The 14,658-nt window shown below is 37.7% G+C and overlaps 1 protein-coding gene across 6 annotated transcripts in view; it reads left to right on the plus strand.

The window, feature by feature from the left end:
- TRAPPC11 (trafficking protein particle complex subunit 11) overlaps positions 1-14,658 on the plus strand; it is a 39,174-nt gene that overhangs the window by 2,216 nt on the left and 22,300 nt on the right. For all 6 annotated transcript variants that reach the window (XR_015156106.1, XR_015156107.1, XM_086379915.1 and 3 more), the window contains exons 2-10: positions 3,179-3,403; positions 4,249-4,418; positions 5,658-5,728; positions 6,542-6,656; positions 7,411-7,510; positions 7,871-7,944; positions 9,509-9,605; positions 11,622-11,755; positions 12,408-12,555. Coding sequence is in view for 4 of the 6 variants with exons in the window: in XM_086379915.1 (XP_086236041.1) it covers positions 3,200-3,403; positions 4,249-4,418; positions 5,658-5,728; positions 6,542-6,656; positions 7,411-7,510; positions 7,871-7,944; positions 9,509-9,605; positions 11,622-11,755; positions 12,408-12,555 (1,113 nt within the window). In the remaining 2 variants the exon portion in view is untranslated. The remainder of the gene's footprint in view (positions 1-3,178; positions 3,404-4,248; positions 4,419-5,657; positions 5,729-6,541; positions 6,657-7,410; positions 7,511-7,870; positions 7,945-9,508; positions 9,606-11,621; positions 11,756-12,407; positions 12,556-14,658) is intronic.

Here is a 14,658-nt window from a genome sequence, read left to right on the forward strand (position 1 = left end):
AAGCAGTTCTGAAACGTCTGTCTATTGTACACATCTGTTGTTTCTGGTAGGCTTTCCAAACCATTTATCTGGTACCCAGTGTTCCTTTAGTACCTAAGGTGAGAAGCCTAATAGCCTTTCCTAAATCAGTTTTTCAGGTAAAAATACTGTTTCAGTGGCCTACGTGCTTCTCACAGAAATTGTGTGTGAGTCCTGTATGACATGCTGGTGAAGATAACCTCTGAAACCAGTCTTATGGTACATGTGTATGGAATCAAGAAATTATTCTTATAATACAGTGATAATTTTGATTGCAATAAACACATCTTTATATGATTGCTTTTGTAAACTTAGTGCATCTTGGATTGATACAGACCGCTTCTCAGCTAAAGGACACAATAGAAATATGTTCTCCTGGAGGGTTCCATTCATTATTAATTTTTCCCTTGTAGATTTTCCTTTAAGTGATGTATTTGCACTAATTGTGGAGAAATGAGAAAACATAGCTACTTAGATAATTAGCATACAATTTTAATGATAGCTTAGGAAATCAGAAATTAGACGTTAGCAGTTACAAAGAAATTAGAGATAATTGTACTTTATTGTATAAGTCAGTCAGTCATTACTATTATTATTTAATAACTGAAGTAGGTAGTTTGATCACCCTCCTGCGATTTTGGTCTGTTCATCCTGAAGTTCTGTGTGGTTTTGAGATGTTACAAGAAATAGTGATTTGCTTAAAGTTGACTACAATCGTTGTACATGTTGTTGTTCAGTCGCTCAGTAGTTTCCCACTCTTTGCAGCCCCATGGACTGCAGAACACCAGAATTCCCTGTCCTTCACCATCTCTCGGAGTGTGCTCAAACTCATGTCCATCCATTCGGTGATGCCATCCAATCTCATCCTCTGTCATCCCCTTCTCCTCCCGCCTTTAATCTTTCCCAGCATCAGGGTCTTTTCCAGTGAGTCAGTTCTTTGCATCAGGTGGCCAGAGTATTGGAGTTTCAGCTTCAGCATCAATCCTTCCAATGAGTATTCAGGACTGATTTCCTTTAGGATGGATTGGTTGGATCTCCTTGCAGTCCAAGGGACTCTCAAGAGTCTTCTCCAACACCACAGTTCAAAAGCATCAATTCTTGGGCACTCAGCTTTCTTTATAGTCCAGCTCTCACATCCATACATGACTACTGGAAAAATCATAGCTCTGACTAGACGGACCTTTGTTGGCAAAGTAATGTCTGCATTTAATATGCTGTCTAGGTTGGTCATAACTTTTCTTTCAAGGAGCAAGCGTCTTTTAATTTCATGGCTGCAGTCACCATCTTCAGTGATTTTGGAGCCCAAGAAAATAGAGTGTCATTGTTTCCCCATCTGTTTGCCTTGAAGTGATGGGACCGGATGCCATGATCTTCATTTTCTGAATGTTGAGTTTTAAGCCAACATTTTCCACTCTCCTCTTTCACTTTCATCAGGAGGCTCTTCAGTTCCTCTTCACTTTCTGCCATAAAGGTCGTATCATTTGCATATCTGAGGTTATTTACATTTCTCCCGGCAATATTGATTCCAGTTTGTGCTTCATCCAGCCCAGAGTTTCTCATGATGTACTCTGCATAGAAGTTAAATAAGCAGGGTGACAATATACAGTCTTGACATACTCCTTTTCCTATTTGGAACCAGTCTGTTGTTCCATATGCGGTTCTAACTGTTGCTTCTTGACATGCATACAGATTTCTCAAGAGGCAGGTCAGGTGGTCTGGTATTCCCATCTCTTGAAGAATTTTGCATAGTTTGTTGTGATCTACACAGTCAAGGCTTTGGCGTAATCAGTAAAGCAGAAGTAGATGTTTTTCTGGAACTCTATCTTTTTCCATGATCCAACGGATGTTGGCAATTTGATCTCTGGTTCCTCTGCCTTTTCTAAATCCAGCTTGAACATCTGGAAGTTCACAGTTCACATGCTGTTGAATCCTGGCTTGGAGAATTTTGAGCATTACTTTGCTAGCGTGTGAGATGAGTGCAATTGTGCGGTAGTTTGATTATTCTTTGGCATTGCCTTTCTTTGGGATTGGAATGAAAACTGACCTTTATAGTCCTGTGGTCACTGCTGAGTTTCCCAGATTTGCTGGTATATTGAGTGCAGCACTTTCACAGCATCATCTTTTAGGATTTGAAATACCTCAACCTAAATTTGGAATTCCATCACCTTTACTAGCTTTGTCTGTAGTGATGCTTTCTAAGGCCCACTTGGCTTTACATTCCAGGATGTCTGGTTCTAGGTGAGTGATCACACTGTGATTATCTGGGTCATGAAGATCTTTTTGTACAGTTCTGTGTATTCTTGCCACCTCTTCTTAATATCTTCTGCTTCTGTTAGGTCCATACCATTCCTGTCCTTTATTGTGCCCATCTTTGCTTGAAATGTTCCCTTAGTATCTCTTAATTTTCTTGGAGTCTCTAGTCTCCCATTCTATTGTTTTCCTTTGTTTCTTTGCATTGATCACTGAGGAAGGCTTTCTTATCTCTCCTTGCTGTTCTTTGGAACTCTGCATTCAGATGGGTTTATCTTTCCTTTTCTCCTTTGCCTCTAGCTTCTCTTGTTTTCTCAGCTATTTGTAAGGCCTCTTCAGACAACTATTCATTTTTAGATTTCTTTTTCTGGGGGATGGTCTTGATCCCTGCCTCCTGTACAGTGTCCGTACATACCTCTGTCCATAGTTCATCAGGCACTCTGTCTATCAGATCTAATCCCTTGAATCTGTTTCTCACTTCCACTATATAATTGTAAGGGATTTGATTTAGGTCATACCTGAATGGTCTAGTGGTTTTCCCTACTTTCATCGATTTAAGTCTGAATTTGGCAATAAGGATTTCATGATCTGAGTCACAGTCAGCTCCCGGTCTTGTTTTTGCTGACTGTATTGAGCTTCTCCATCTTCGGCGGCAAAGAATATAGTCAGTCTGATTTTGGTATTGACCATCTGGTGATGTCCATGTGTAGTTATTAAATTGTAATAGGCCCAATTCAAGAATTAAAGTTTTCCCATTTGCTCTCTTCTTTCGGATTTGCTCGACAGTTTGTAAACACTCAAAGTCTTTTGCCTTTTTGTAATATTTCCTGAATGGTAGAGGTTCATATGTTAGATGAGGATGTGGGCTTTTACTAAGTTGATTATTGATGTATTAATGTTTGCATTTCAGAGTTTTCGTGACGTCTTAAACATGAGCCCCACCCAGTGGGACTTCCCTGTGGAATTATGCTGTCGGCCTATGGCTTTCGTCACTCTCACAGGCCTGGATGTGGTCTATAATGCTGTCCATCGCGCTGTCTGGGATGCCTTCTGTGCCAACCGGAGGGCTGACCGGGTACCGATTTCTTTCAAGGTGCTCCCAGGTGACCACGAGTATCCTAAATGTAGACCCAAGGTAATGACGTTACTTGCAAGGGGACCCTCCTTCTCCCTCTGTCTCCCCTTCTTTGAGTGTGTATATCTTTTTTGTTCCTGTATCTGTGCAGGGAACCCCCTGAGTGTATCAAGGGCATGGTTACAGAGGTGCATGAAGAAAACTCTAGATGTTTTCATGTGTGTAATACGCTGCAAGTTCCCAAGTTGTTTTGTATCCTGTCCTCTCTTTCCTCATGTGGAGTAAAGGTTGGACCAGCATGAGCTGGAGTAGTCTGGGTTGGTGCAGGTGCTCTGGGGGTGATTCGAGAGTTTCTGGGTGGTTTGGGCCATCCCCTCCCACGACATGGCACTCCTGCTGACCCGCAGTGACTGCCCTTCTGCCCCTGTACTTAGGAATTATCCTTCCTTTTTTTCTTTGACCCACAAGGAGGAATAATGCCATCCTGGCCACATGACTTAGAAACAAATGAAGCCATTTTGGGGTTTAGAGAACACCTGAGCAGCTTTTATAAGAGCAGAATCTGGGATAGTGAGGAATATAAGTAGAATTTTTGGGGGAAAGGGCTGTTTAATTCAGCCTCTTGAATTTGAAAGCTTGACATAGTTATTTAAAAGACTTGAAGTCATTAGAAATGCTTTGGCTTTGGTCCTTCTTTAAATGGTTACGGTACTGGCTCTAGGGTTGAGTGTCTACCTCCAAAAATTGCTCTTATTTGGTCTCTGTAAAAAGTGTTACCTTTAAAAAGTGTGGCATGTGTGTATGGAATGAGAGAAATACACAGAAAGTGCCTGCACTCCATAACAAGTGGTCTCTGCTGTTCTCGTTGTCAAGTACCTCTTTTCAACTTTGGCCAATGTTTGCAGAGAACTTCGTATGAATGGTACATCCCCAAAGGGATCTTAAAGACGGGCTGGATGAACAAACATCTGAATCTGGTGCCAGCCCTGGTGGTCGTGTTTTATGAACTGGACTGGGATGAGCCCCAGTGGAAGGAGAAGCAGTCCGAATGTGCCACCAGAGTGGAAATAGTCAGGTATGGTCCCCTTTGTCAGGCTGACTGTGTGAGGTCAGACCTACCTCTGGAGCTTACCGACACTTACTGAAGGCAGCTGAGTGCTGTTAAGACTGCAGTGGTCGTTCTGGTATCACTGGCCTCTGAGGAAACCTGTTGATTGGCTAACAGGTAGCATTGCTGCTGCTGCTGCTAAGTTGCTTCAGTCGTGTCCGACTCTGTGCGACCCCATAGACGGCAGCCCACCAGGCTCCCCCGTCCCTGGGATTCTCCAGGCAAGAACACTGGAGTGGGTTGCCATTTCCTTCTCCAGTGCATGAAAGTGAAAAGTGAAAGTAAAGTTGCTCAGTTGTGTCTGACCCTCAGCGACCCCATGGACTGCAGTCTTCCAGGCTCCTCCTTCCATGAGATTTTCCAGGCAAGAGTACTGGAGTGGGGTGCCATTGCCTTCTCCAACAGGTAGCATTAACTGACCTTAACTTACAGTATGCTAAGCAATGGGAAGAAATTTCAAAGACAAATTGGCCTGAATATCCAAATGTTTTTCTTGCATTTATATATTTTTTTGAACTGTAGTGGTTTATTATTTAGCCTCATAAAGCACTTTTTGCTTTATCACTGTTTGTTTCTAAATAATTCTTTTGGATGACTTCTCTAACATATCACTATAAAGAAATAAGTTGTTGTGTAACTTTTATATTAAAGTATATGTTAAACTTTTGCCTTCTAAGAAGATTTTTTTTGTAAGAAATAGGAGCTCAATATGGGAGAAGGCAATGGCAACCCACTCCAGTACTCTTGCCTGGAAAATCCCATGGACGGAGGAGTCTGGTGGGCTGCAGTCCATGAGGTCACTAAGAGTCAGACACGACTGAACAACTTCACTTTCACTTTTCACTTTCATGCCTTAGAGAAGGAAATGGCAACCCACTCCAGTGTTCTTGCCTGGAGAATCCCAGGGACGGGGAAGCCCGGTGGGCTGCCGTCTGTGGGGTCACACAGAGTCGGACACTACTGAAGCGACTTAGCGGTAGGAGCTCAATGTGAGATTATACTTTTAAGATTTAAATCATTGTGGCATGTATGTTTCATTATATGTGGGGGAAAAAATTCCCCTAATCTTGATTTTTTTTTTTAGTGTAAATTTGTCTTTCTTGGACTAAATTGTCAATCTTGTATCTTACGTAAAATCTTGAATACACTTTTTAAGTAAAAACAGTTTAATTATTAATTCCTCTTATTGCTCTTTTTCCGCTGCAGGCAGAGTTTACAAGGGAGAAACACCAAAGTTGCAGTGGTTCTGATTCAGAAGAAAACCCCCTTACCCCCAGGTAGCAGAAGGTTGCTTAACAACTAATTGATTGGTTTATCCTTCCAGTTATTACCAGAAGGCATCATCTTTAATATTAAAATCTTTTGCATTCAGTTATGTGAAAGATGGTGTGTTAACCTTAAAAAAGTGCCAATAACACAGGAGTAAATGCTTATTATAAAAAAATTAGAAACATTAAAAAGTGCCGATCTTCTCAAGTCCTGCTCCCTAGTTCCATTCACCTTACCTAGGGAGGCACACATTAATTGACCCTATAGTGAACAACTATAGGTTGTTTTCGCTTTTGAGATCTCGTTGAAATTATATTCCTTACATAATTTTTTTTTTTTTTTTTTAATTTCCAGTAGGGCAAAGAAAAGTGCTGGGGGGGGGTGGGTGGTTCTAATTTTCTATAAGAAAATGTCTTATTTCAAGTGCTTATTTCTTCTACCATCTCAAACTTTAGAAGCCAAAATGTATTTTTGTTTCTGTGTTGAAACTTGAAGCGTCTTAAATAGTTTTCCAAACCATTTTCATGAATGGTTTTATTGCTTTTATTTTTAGTTACGGTTTTTGAAACTGTTATGTGGTATATCTGTTGTTATTCCTTGGCCTGTCTTGGCTCTGTAGAAAATTCCACAGTGTTTTTCTATGACAGAGATGTATGGTACAGCTTCTAAGCACCCCACAGAGCTCTCAAGGCCCCTGGGGTCCTACAGATGTGGTGAAAAGTGGCTTGAGTTTTTTTTTAATTACATTGTACCAATTTGGGGAAGTGTTCATTAGGAAAAATATACTGATTATCTCTCTTTATGGAACTTGTTGTCAACAGGAGAAGATGTCATTGCTTCAGAAAGGGCTGCAGCCTTATGCAACGCGTGTGAGCTGTCAGGAAAGTCTTTGTTCGTACTGCCCCATACAGACCACCTTGTGGGTTATATTATAAGGTGAATAACCGAGACAATATATTGAATTATTTAAGTTTTGACTAATCCATTTTATTTTACTTTTTTGCACATTTTGCTTAGATGTATTGAAACCCTTTTATAACTTCAGAACTCTTCCAAGGAGGAAGAGCCTTGAAGATCAATCTTTGTCTGACTTTGAAGTCAGCTTTCTTTCATCCCTGGGAAGATACTGCTGATACATACTTATTTTCATAAGCAGAACTTTGAGTTGTTTACCCATCTTCAGGCAATTTGGTTCCTCTGTAATCTCATAATTATAGAATGAAGCCGGATTTAACTTACACAAATGTTACTTTCACCTCATTTGCTAGTTCTCACTTCCGCTCCCTTTCCTGTTAGTTTTCTTTATCTTTAAACCCTAAATGTTACAGTCGCAAAAACAGTCAAATCTAATTGAGTATTAGATATCTTATTTCTTTCATACTTATAAAATAATAAAATAATTGGAATGGGAGTAATATTAGAGCTTACCTAATTTTTACAAATTGTAAGAGTTATTTTTATTGATTATTTCTTAGACAGTAAATAATTTTAAATGGCTTTTGGTGGGTCTTATTTGTAGATTTTTTTTTCCCTAAAAATTTAGTTTATAGTTTGTTTTACTTTTTATCTTAAGAAGTAAATCAGGCATTATTTCTGTCAGGATTTACTTTCAGGTCTTAGAAATGTGAATCTTGAAAACACTTTGGTTTAAAGTAACTTTAGTGTTTGAATGTTTGTTTTTTTTTAACAGATTAGAAAATGCCTTTTATGAACATGCACAGACTTATTACTACACTGAGATTAGAAGAGTGAAATCTCATAAAGAATTTTTGAATAAAACAACACACCAGGTACATGTCTTTTCCTAGAGAAGGAAATAGTAGCAGCATTCTAGAGCAGATTATTCATCATCAGTTATTTTTGAGGAGATTAAAGTTCTTAAATACTTTGATGTTTTTAAATGGCTTCTGTACTTTTGAAGTTTTTTTTAAAGCTTTTAAAAATTAATTTACCTTTTGTCCTCTTTGCCCTTAAAGCTCATGAAGATGTACTTTTATAGCCTTCTTAACTACATTTGTTTACTGGAATAATCCTTGAACCTTACTTTCGAATATTTTCCTTTATACTTTTAGATTTCCTCTTAACAAGCATTGTTATTTTTATATTTTTAAGAGAAGATGTGTAATGTATTTTTTTTCCTATTTTTTCAGCTTTTATTTGTTAGACATCAGTTCAAAATAGCTTTCTTCAGTGAGTTGAAACAAGATACACAAAATGCTCTGAAGTAAGTTTCTAACAGTTGTCAAACTAGATTTTTCTTTATGTTAACAATAACATATTAAGAGCAATTTCTGAATCACAACCAAACTTTAATTTTTAAAATGTTTATCTTGGTTAGATTCAGGTTCGTAATATTCACTTTAATTTTTCTAGAGATAAATGGAATATAATGTTTGAATTTTTGGGAAAAATATCCATTTTATTATCAGAAGTAAATTTTATAGTATTAGAAAGCTTTCTGTTCTAATTTAATTAATTTCATGATCTAAAGAAATAGAGTACTAAAATTTTTCCCATCCTGTTGCCTGCTTCTCATTTGTATACTCAGTAAAACCCTTGTGTGAAGACTGATTTTCAAAGTTTAATATGTACTGAACATTATCTGAATCAGACTGAATTTTTTAAGGTGTGTAGTACATTTATTCAATTCAACTGTGATTTTAATTAATTTGTTTTCAGTTTATAATACCTGCCAGTAGCATCATCTGTTATTCAAAGGCTCTGTTTAGCACTTTGAAGAATAGTTGCAGAGGCGTTGGCAGTGGTTAGATGTTTTATCCCTTTGCTTTTATTTTGCTACACAGAATATAGTAAAACATCTCTTTCTAGCTTAACTGAATTTTTTAAGATTGACAGTGCCAGTGTAGCAAAAGGATAAAAACCAGCTTTCTATCCTAAAATTGAGGAAGGACTAAGTATACTTGGGAGTGGAATAGAGAAAAACTATAAGTAAGTCTGTCATTCAGAAGAATATTGCAGGAACCTCTTCTTTTTTGTTTCTGATGAGGTGCTAAACACCAAATCGTGTTTTATAAATCTCAGCAACTTCATATATAGTTTTACCTGGTTTTAAAAGGTAGTGTATTTATTGTCCATGGTATTAGTGAAACACCTTCAATTCTAATTCTGTTCAAAAACAGTGCTGGAAAGAAAGCTGTTACCTGGAGAAGTTAGGCGCGGTTTTCTTTGGAGAAGACTGCGATTTTTCTCATTACCTTCTGTCTTCTGTCAGACTTTGCTTTCTCACCCTGTTCTCTCCGTAAGCACTAGCTGCCCTGACGGTGTCTCCACTGAGCCCGTGCTCTAGACCAGTGGTTCCCACGTCACGTGGAGAGAAACCTGGCTTTAAAGCTGCTGACCCATCTCTGTCTTGATGGCTCCTTCTTTGCTCGTACAATGTCTGTTTGAGGAGCTCAACAATGATGCTTTTAAAAATTACTTGTTTTTTAACAGAATGTTAATTTTGCCATGTAACTCTTGGTCAATTTTCAACTTTACTTTTGTTTTTTCAACTTATTTCTTGTCAGCTGTAGACAGATGTTAGTGACCGAACAACGTGCTGTGGGTTCTGTTCTTAGTGAAAAGACATTGACTCATCCCACATATATCAGTGTGTCATTTTCCAGGACATCAGAGACTGATCTGTGTATGTTGTTGCTGAAGCTATTGAGTGTTAAGACATGTTGAGTAAATATCGACTCTGTTATTTCTGGCAATTTTGCTGATAGGAATCTTTCCTTAAAATCAACCGGCATCATGATTAACTGCCTTCCCCGTGTTTATATTAGGAATTACAGGACTGCCTATAACCTTGTACATGAATTGAGAGCCCATGAAACTAACATTCTGGAAATTAAGACCATGGCAGGATTTATAAACTACAAGGTAATATTTCTACTTCCAAGAATAAGGAATATTTGGCTTTAAATATGGGATTGTCCACTTAAGGTTTGAAAATCCTGACTAGTCACTTGCTCTGAAAAGTGATCACTTGATAAATTGTGTTAGGCACTCAGTTGTGTCCGACTCTTTGTGACCCCCCTGGACTGTAGTCCGTCAGGCTCCTCTTTCTGTGGACTTCTCCAGGCAAGCATACTGGAGCGGGTTGCCATTCCCTTCTCCAGGTGGTTAATTGTGTTGTGCTCCTTTATGTCCCTTATCTCAAGGGCTGCCCTGGTTCTTAGCAGCCTAATTGTAGTGCTTGGTTATGAGCTATGGGTCCCAGAGTTCTCATTTAGAGCGGTTTTATCTTTGTAAAACTCCTCCAGGAGGGTCTTTTGTATTTAAGTGGGCGCAGGAGACAGTGAGAAGAAAGCTGCCTCTAGTACTGAACTGTAAAAGATGCGATCTATTAGAACTGGGTACGCTTCCTTGGTGTAATGGCATAGGTCCAGAAAGAGTGTACTTATTCCCCGTAGAGAAAAGTTTGATACCTGTTACGTGAGCACTTTAAGATCGTATATGGCAGAAGTAGACACCTCCGGAAGATGAGAGAGGCTGTGTGTTGTGCTTTTCATCTTTCTGCACCCATCTTTTAAAGAGGCTGTCTCCGGGTTAGTGATGTGAGGGCAGACAGACACTTGATTCATTACTCGTGTAAGTGTAGCTTGGTACACCTTCTGCAGAAACTATTTTTTATAATGACTGTGAAGATTTAAATTTGCACATTCCTTTTGACCTAGCAATTCCATTTCTGGAAATTTATCCCACGTCTGTGCTAAGACTTACAAATCACGTGTATGAGGATATTTATTGCATCTTGTAATAAGAAAAGATTGGAAACCCAGCAGTAAGTGATTGGTCAACATAAATAACTCCAAACAATGAAATACACAACTGTTAAGAATGAGGCAGCTCCACATATTGAAATGGAATATCGAAAATATATTGGTAGGTGAAAAAAGTGAGGCACAGAACAGTATATTTAGTGAAATGCTATTTGTATGAAAATAATATTAATAGTTCACATGTAAATGCATGCACATACTTGTCTGAGCAGAGACTATACCACGAATGCCAGGAGCTGGTTGCCTTTAGAGGGGGAAATTGGACCCCCAAGGGACAGGGATGGATGAGAGAACAACTTTTCATTTATTCCTTTTTACCTAAAAAATAAAATCAAAACTGCTAATAAGTATGTGAGCTTCCCAGGTGGCTCAGTGGTAAAGAATCTACCTGCCAAGCAGGAGACATGGGTTCGATCCCTGAAGCTTCCCTGGAGGAGGGCATGGCAACCCACTCCAGTATTCTTGTCTGGAGAATGCCATGGTCAGAGGAGCCTGGTGGGCTACAGTCCATGGGGTTGCAAAAGAGTCGGACATGACTGAGTGACCAAGCCACAACAGTAAGCATGTAGAAATAAATTTAGGCTTTGTTTCTTCTTTTTTTTTTCATTTACCCTACATACGTATAGATTATTACTTTGAAATAGTATCCCAGAGAAAAATTTTTCAAGAATTTCTGTGATCCTTCTTTGATACAGAGGCTACTGTGCTTTTATTGTGCTGCAGAATATCTTTAGCTTTCTGACAATTCTACAACTGAAAGTTCGTCTGTCCTTTCTCAGTTACCTGTGGGAAATATTTTATTTTTGCCCATCTTTAGGCTCTTCACTGGGTTTAATATTTCCTTATGCTATACTTTAACGAAACTTTCTAAGGTATAGAATAGATTGACTACAAATAGTGAATAATTTTATTTCATTAATTGATGGGACATAACCTTTTTAGATAACTTTTCTAACAGAAAATCAGTTTTGTTGTACTTCAATTCTATTGAACTTCAGAGATGGACATTTCGTAGTTTTTTTAAAGTTAGTCTCAAATTTTATATACTTTTAAATAAACACACCTTTGAGTTTCGTTTTCTTCTTAACTTTGGCGTTGGTTTTACATCTTGCAGATCTGTAGGTTGTGTTTTCAACACAACACCCCGCTGGATGCAATCGCTCAGTTCCGAAAGCATATTGACTTGTGTAAGAAAAAAATTGGAAGTGCGGAGTTGGCTTTTGAGCATGCAGCATGGATGTCTAAACAGTATGTTTTAAATTTATTTTCAGAATTTTTTTTAATCAAATTCTTGGAATTTGGAGGAATGGAGTTAGCATGGACTTTGGTTATAAATTACACTAAGATTTTTGTCAGTAAGTAGGTTTTTAATGATCCAGCATGTTTGGTGTAATGGCAGATATTGATTCATACAGTTCCTTAATGGGAATCAGCTGTTTACTGGTCCCATCTCTTTCATTCAACACACACACACACACATATATATATCAAGTTTCTGCCATGTGTCCAGACACTGAGAATATAGCAGTGAATAGACAATATCCCTACTGATATGGAATTTGCTCTTTGAGACTGATGACAAAAAATTGCTAAAATGAAAAGTTTCCCAGACACGTGAATGTATTTGAGTGGTTGGAACAGTGTTGACATCTGGTTTGAGGATACATTTATAAAGACTCACTAGCATGGGAGAGTTGACTTAGAGAATTTTTCTGTAACCTACAATTAGTGTGTATTAGTATTTACAAAGCAATCCCCACAGTTTACAGCTCACCAGTGGCATTTTCTGGATACAGTCTTCTGAGGTTATGGTTTCCGGGTGAAAGACTAGTATTAATAGAAGTAAGCTTCTTTTTCTTTTCTCTCTTAAAATTTCTTGATTTTTTTTTTCCCCTTGAAGATTCCAGGCCTTCGGAGATTTATTTGATGAAGCTATTAAGTTGGGGTTGACAGCTATTCAAACTCAGAATCCTGGTTTCTATTATCAGCAGGCAGCGTACTATGCCCAGGAACGGAAACAGCTTGCCAAAGCCCTCTGTAACCATGAAGTAAGTCACTGACTCCTGTATTACCTGGCAATTAGGAAGTTTATTAACCTTCTCTTGAAAGAGGATAAAGCTGGTTGGCATTGATAATTTTTTTCCAAGCCTTTGCCTATAACGAGTTTTTATCGTAGATATTTTCAGGAATTAGGATTATTTTCAGTTTTAGCCTGAGTACTCTCTTTTCACCTATGAACTAAGCAGACATTTTTCTTTGAAGAACTGATTTTTGATTAGCCATAAGTTAGTGATTTTGACCAGGAAAAGTTGCTTTAAAATAAAAGCCACAGTTTAGCCTTTGCCACACTGTAAATTCATTGTTTTGCAGTGCAAAGGACACTGAGCAACGTGCTTTATTTTGACCCAGTGGAGAGGACGTCATTGGACTTCTTTCTCTTCCTGGGGTTCTCCTCCATGGAAAACTCTAAAGAATCTATTTAAGAGTACTAATTGCATAGTTTTTTAAACTTGACACTTTATATTGCCTTTCTCTTGCATGTTTGTATCTAAATACCAATTACTCCATAAGCACCTTTTAAAGTAGAATCATGGTATGTGTATGTTTATGTACATAGATAGAGACACTTGCATTCATATAGTTATATCAGTTTATTTTCACTTAAGATCTCAAAATTCTTCTCTGAAATTAGGGGAATTTAAACAACAGTGCTACTTAAAAAACTGTTTAGAAAAAAAAAAGCAATTTGCATTTTAGTACTTTAAATATTTGAATTTTTCCCCCTTAAATCATAATATACCGAGACTATTTTCTACCATGTTATTTGGATATGGTGTATAATTTCATTGTATATTTTATATTTTTAAAGTTTGTCATATTATCATTTGAGCACAGTTTTTAAAAGGCGATTAAAACTAGGTCTTGTCAGGATATGTATAAACAGGCATTTGCAAATCCTGGCTGGAGTGTAAAATGATATTTCTGTCAACTAATTATATTTCTGTCAAGTAATTACTTCTGTCAAGTAATTATATAATCATGCCTACCTTTTGACCTAGAATTTCATATTCAGGAAGCCTAAGGCAGATAAGGGATCCTAAGAGATAAGTTTTAAGAGTTACTTATAAAACTATTAATTGTAGTGCAAAATAATAATAATGTAAACAACTGTAGGAAGTCTGTTAAAATGTGGAATAGAAGATGCTGTTATAAAAAATAGCATGGCTATTTTTCATAGCCATGAAAAATAATGTTTTGGAAGAATATTCAGTGATATGGTGAGATATAGGGAATGTATTTAAATGAAAAAAGTAGGTTGAAAAATTATTTTAGCTGATGACAGGTAAACATTCACATATAAAATCTGGAAGAATAATGTACACACTGTTAATAGTGGTGGTAGGTCTACAGGTAATTAAATTTTTATCCTTTTCCTTTTGGAAGTTTTCTTTATTTTTCAACAAAAACTCTTTTTACGTTTTGGTTTCAGAGGGGAGAAGGTTATTTTAAAAAAAAAGAAAAGGAAAGCAGCATAAATTTGTGAATCCTGGTGCCAAAAATATCCTTCCTCCACCAATACCAGGACTTAATACACTTACAATAAAAGAAAATCATCTTTTTTTAAAAAACTTCTGATAACATTTTTATTTACACAAAAATATATATGGTTTAACTATCAAGTTTAATTTGTAATATATTTTTATTGGTTTATAAATAAAAAGAAAATGTAGAGAAGTTATTATTAAATCATTTGTTAGAATCAGGTTGGTTTATTCAGTTTTATTTTTATGATACTACCTGATCCAACCAGTCATTCTAAAGGAGATCAGCCCTGGGTGTTCTTTGGAAGGAATGATGCCGAAGCTGAAACTCTAGTATTTTGGTCACCTCATGTGAAGAGTTGACTCACTGGAAAAGACTCTGATGCTGGGAGGGATTGGGGGCAGGAGGAAAAGGGGGCAACAGAGGATGAGATGGCTGGATGGCATCACCAACTCGATGGACATGAGTTTGAGTGAACTCCGGGAGTTGGTGATGGACAGGGAGGCCTGGTGTGCTGCGATTCATGGGGTCGCAAAGAGTCAGACACGACTGAGCGACTGAACTGAACTGAACTGAACTGACCCCTCTCAGTATTCTTGCCTGGGAAA

This window comes from Bos grunniens, chromosome 27, assembly GCF_055505025.1.
Source record: "Bos grunniens cultivar Pamir isolate PY7600 chromosome 27, Bosgru_T2T1.0, whole genome shotgun sequence".
Classification (NCBI taxonomy): Eukaryota; Metazoa; Chordata; class Mammalia; order Artiodactyla; family Bovidae; genus Bos; species Bos grunniens.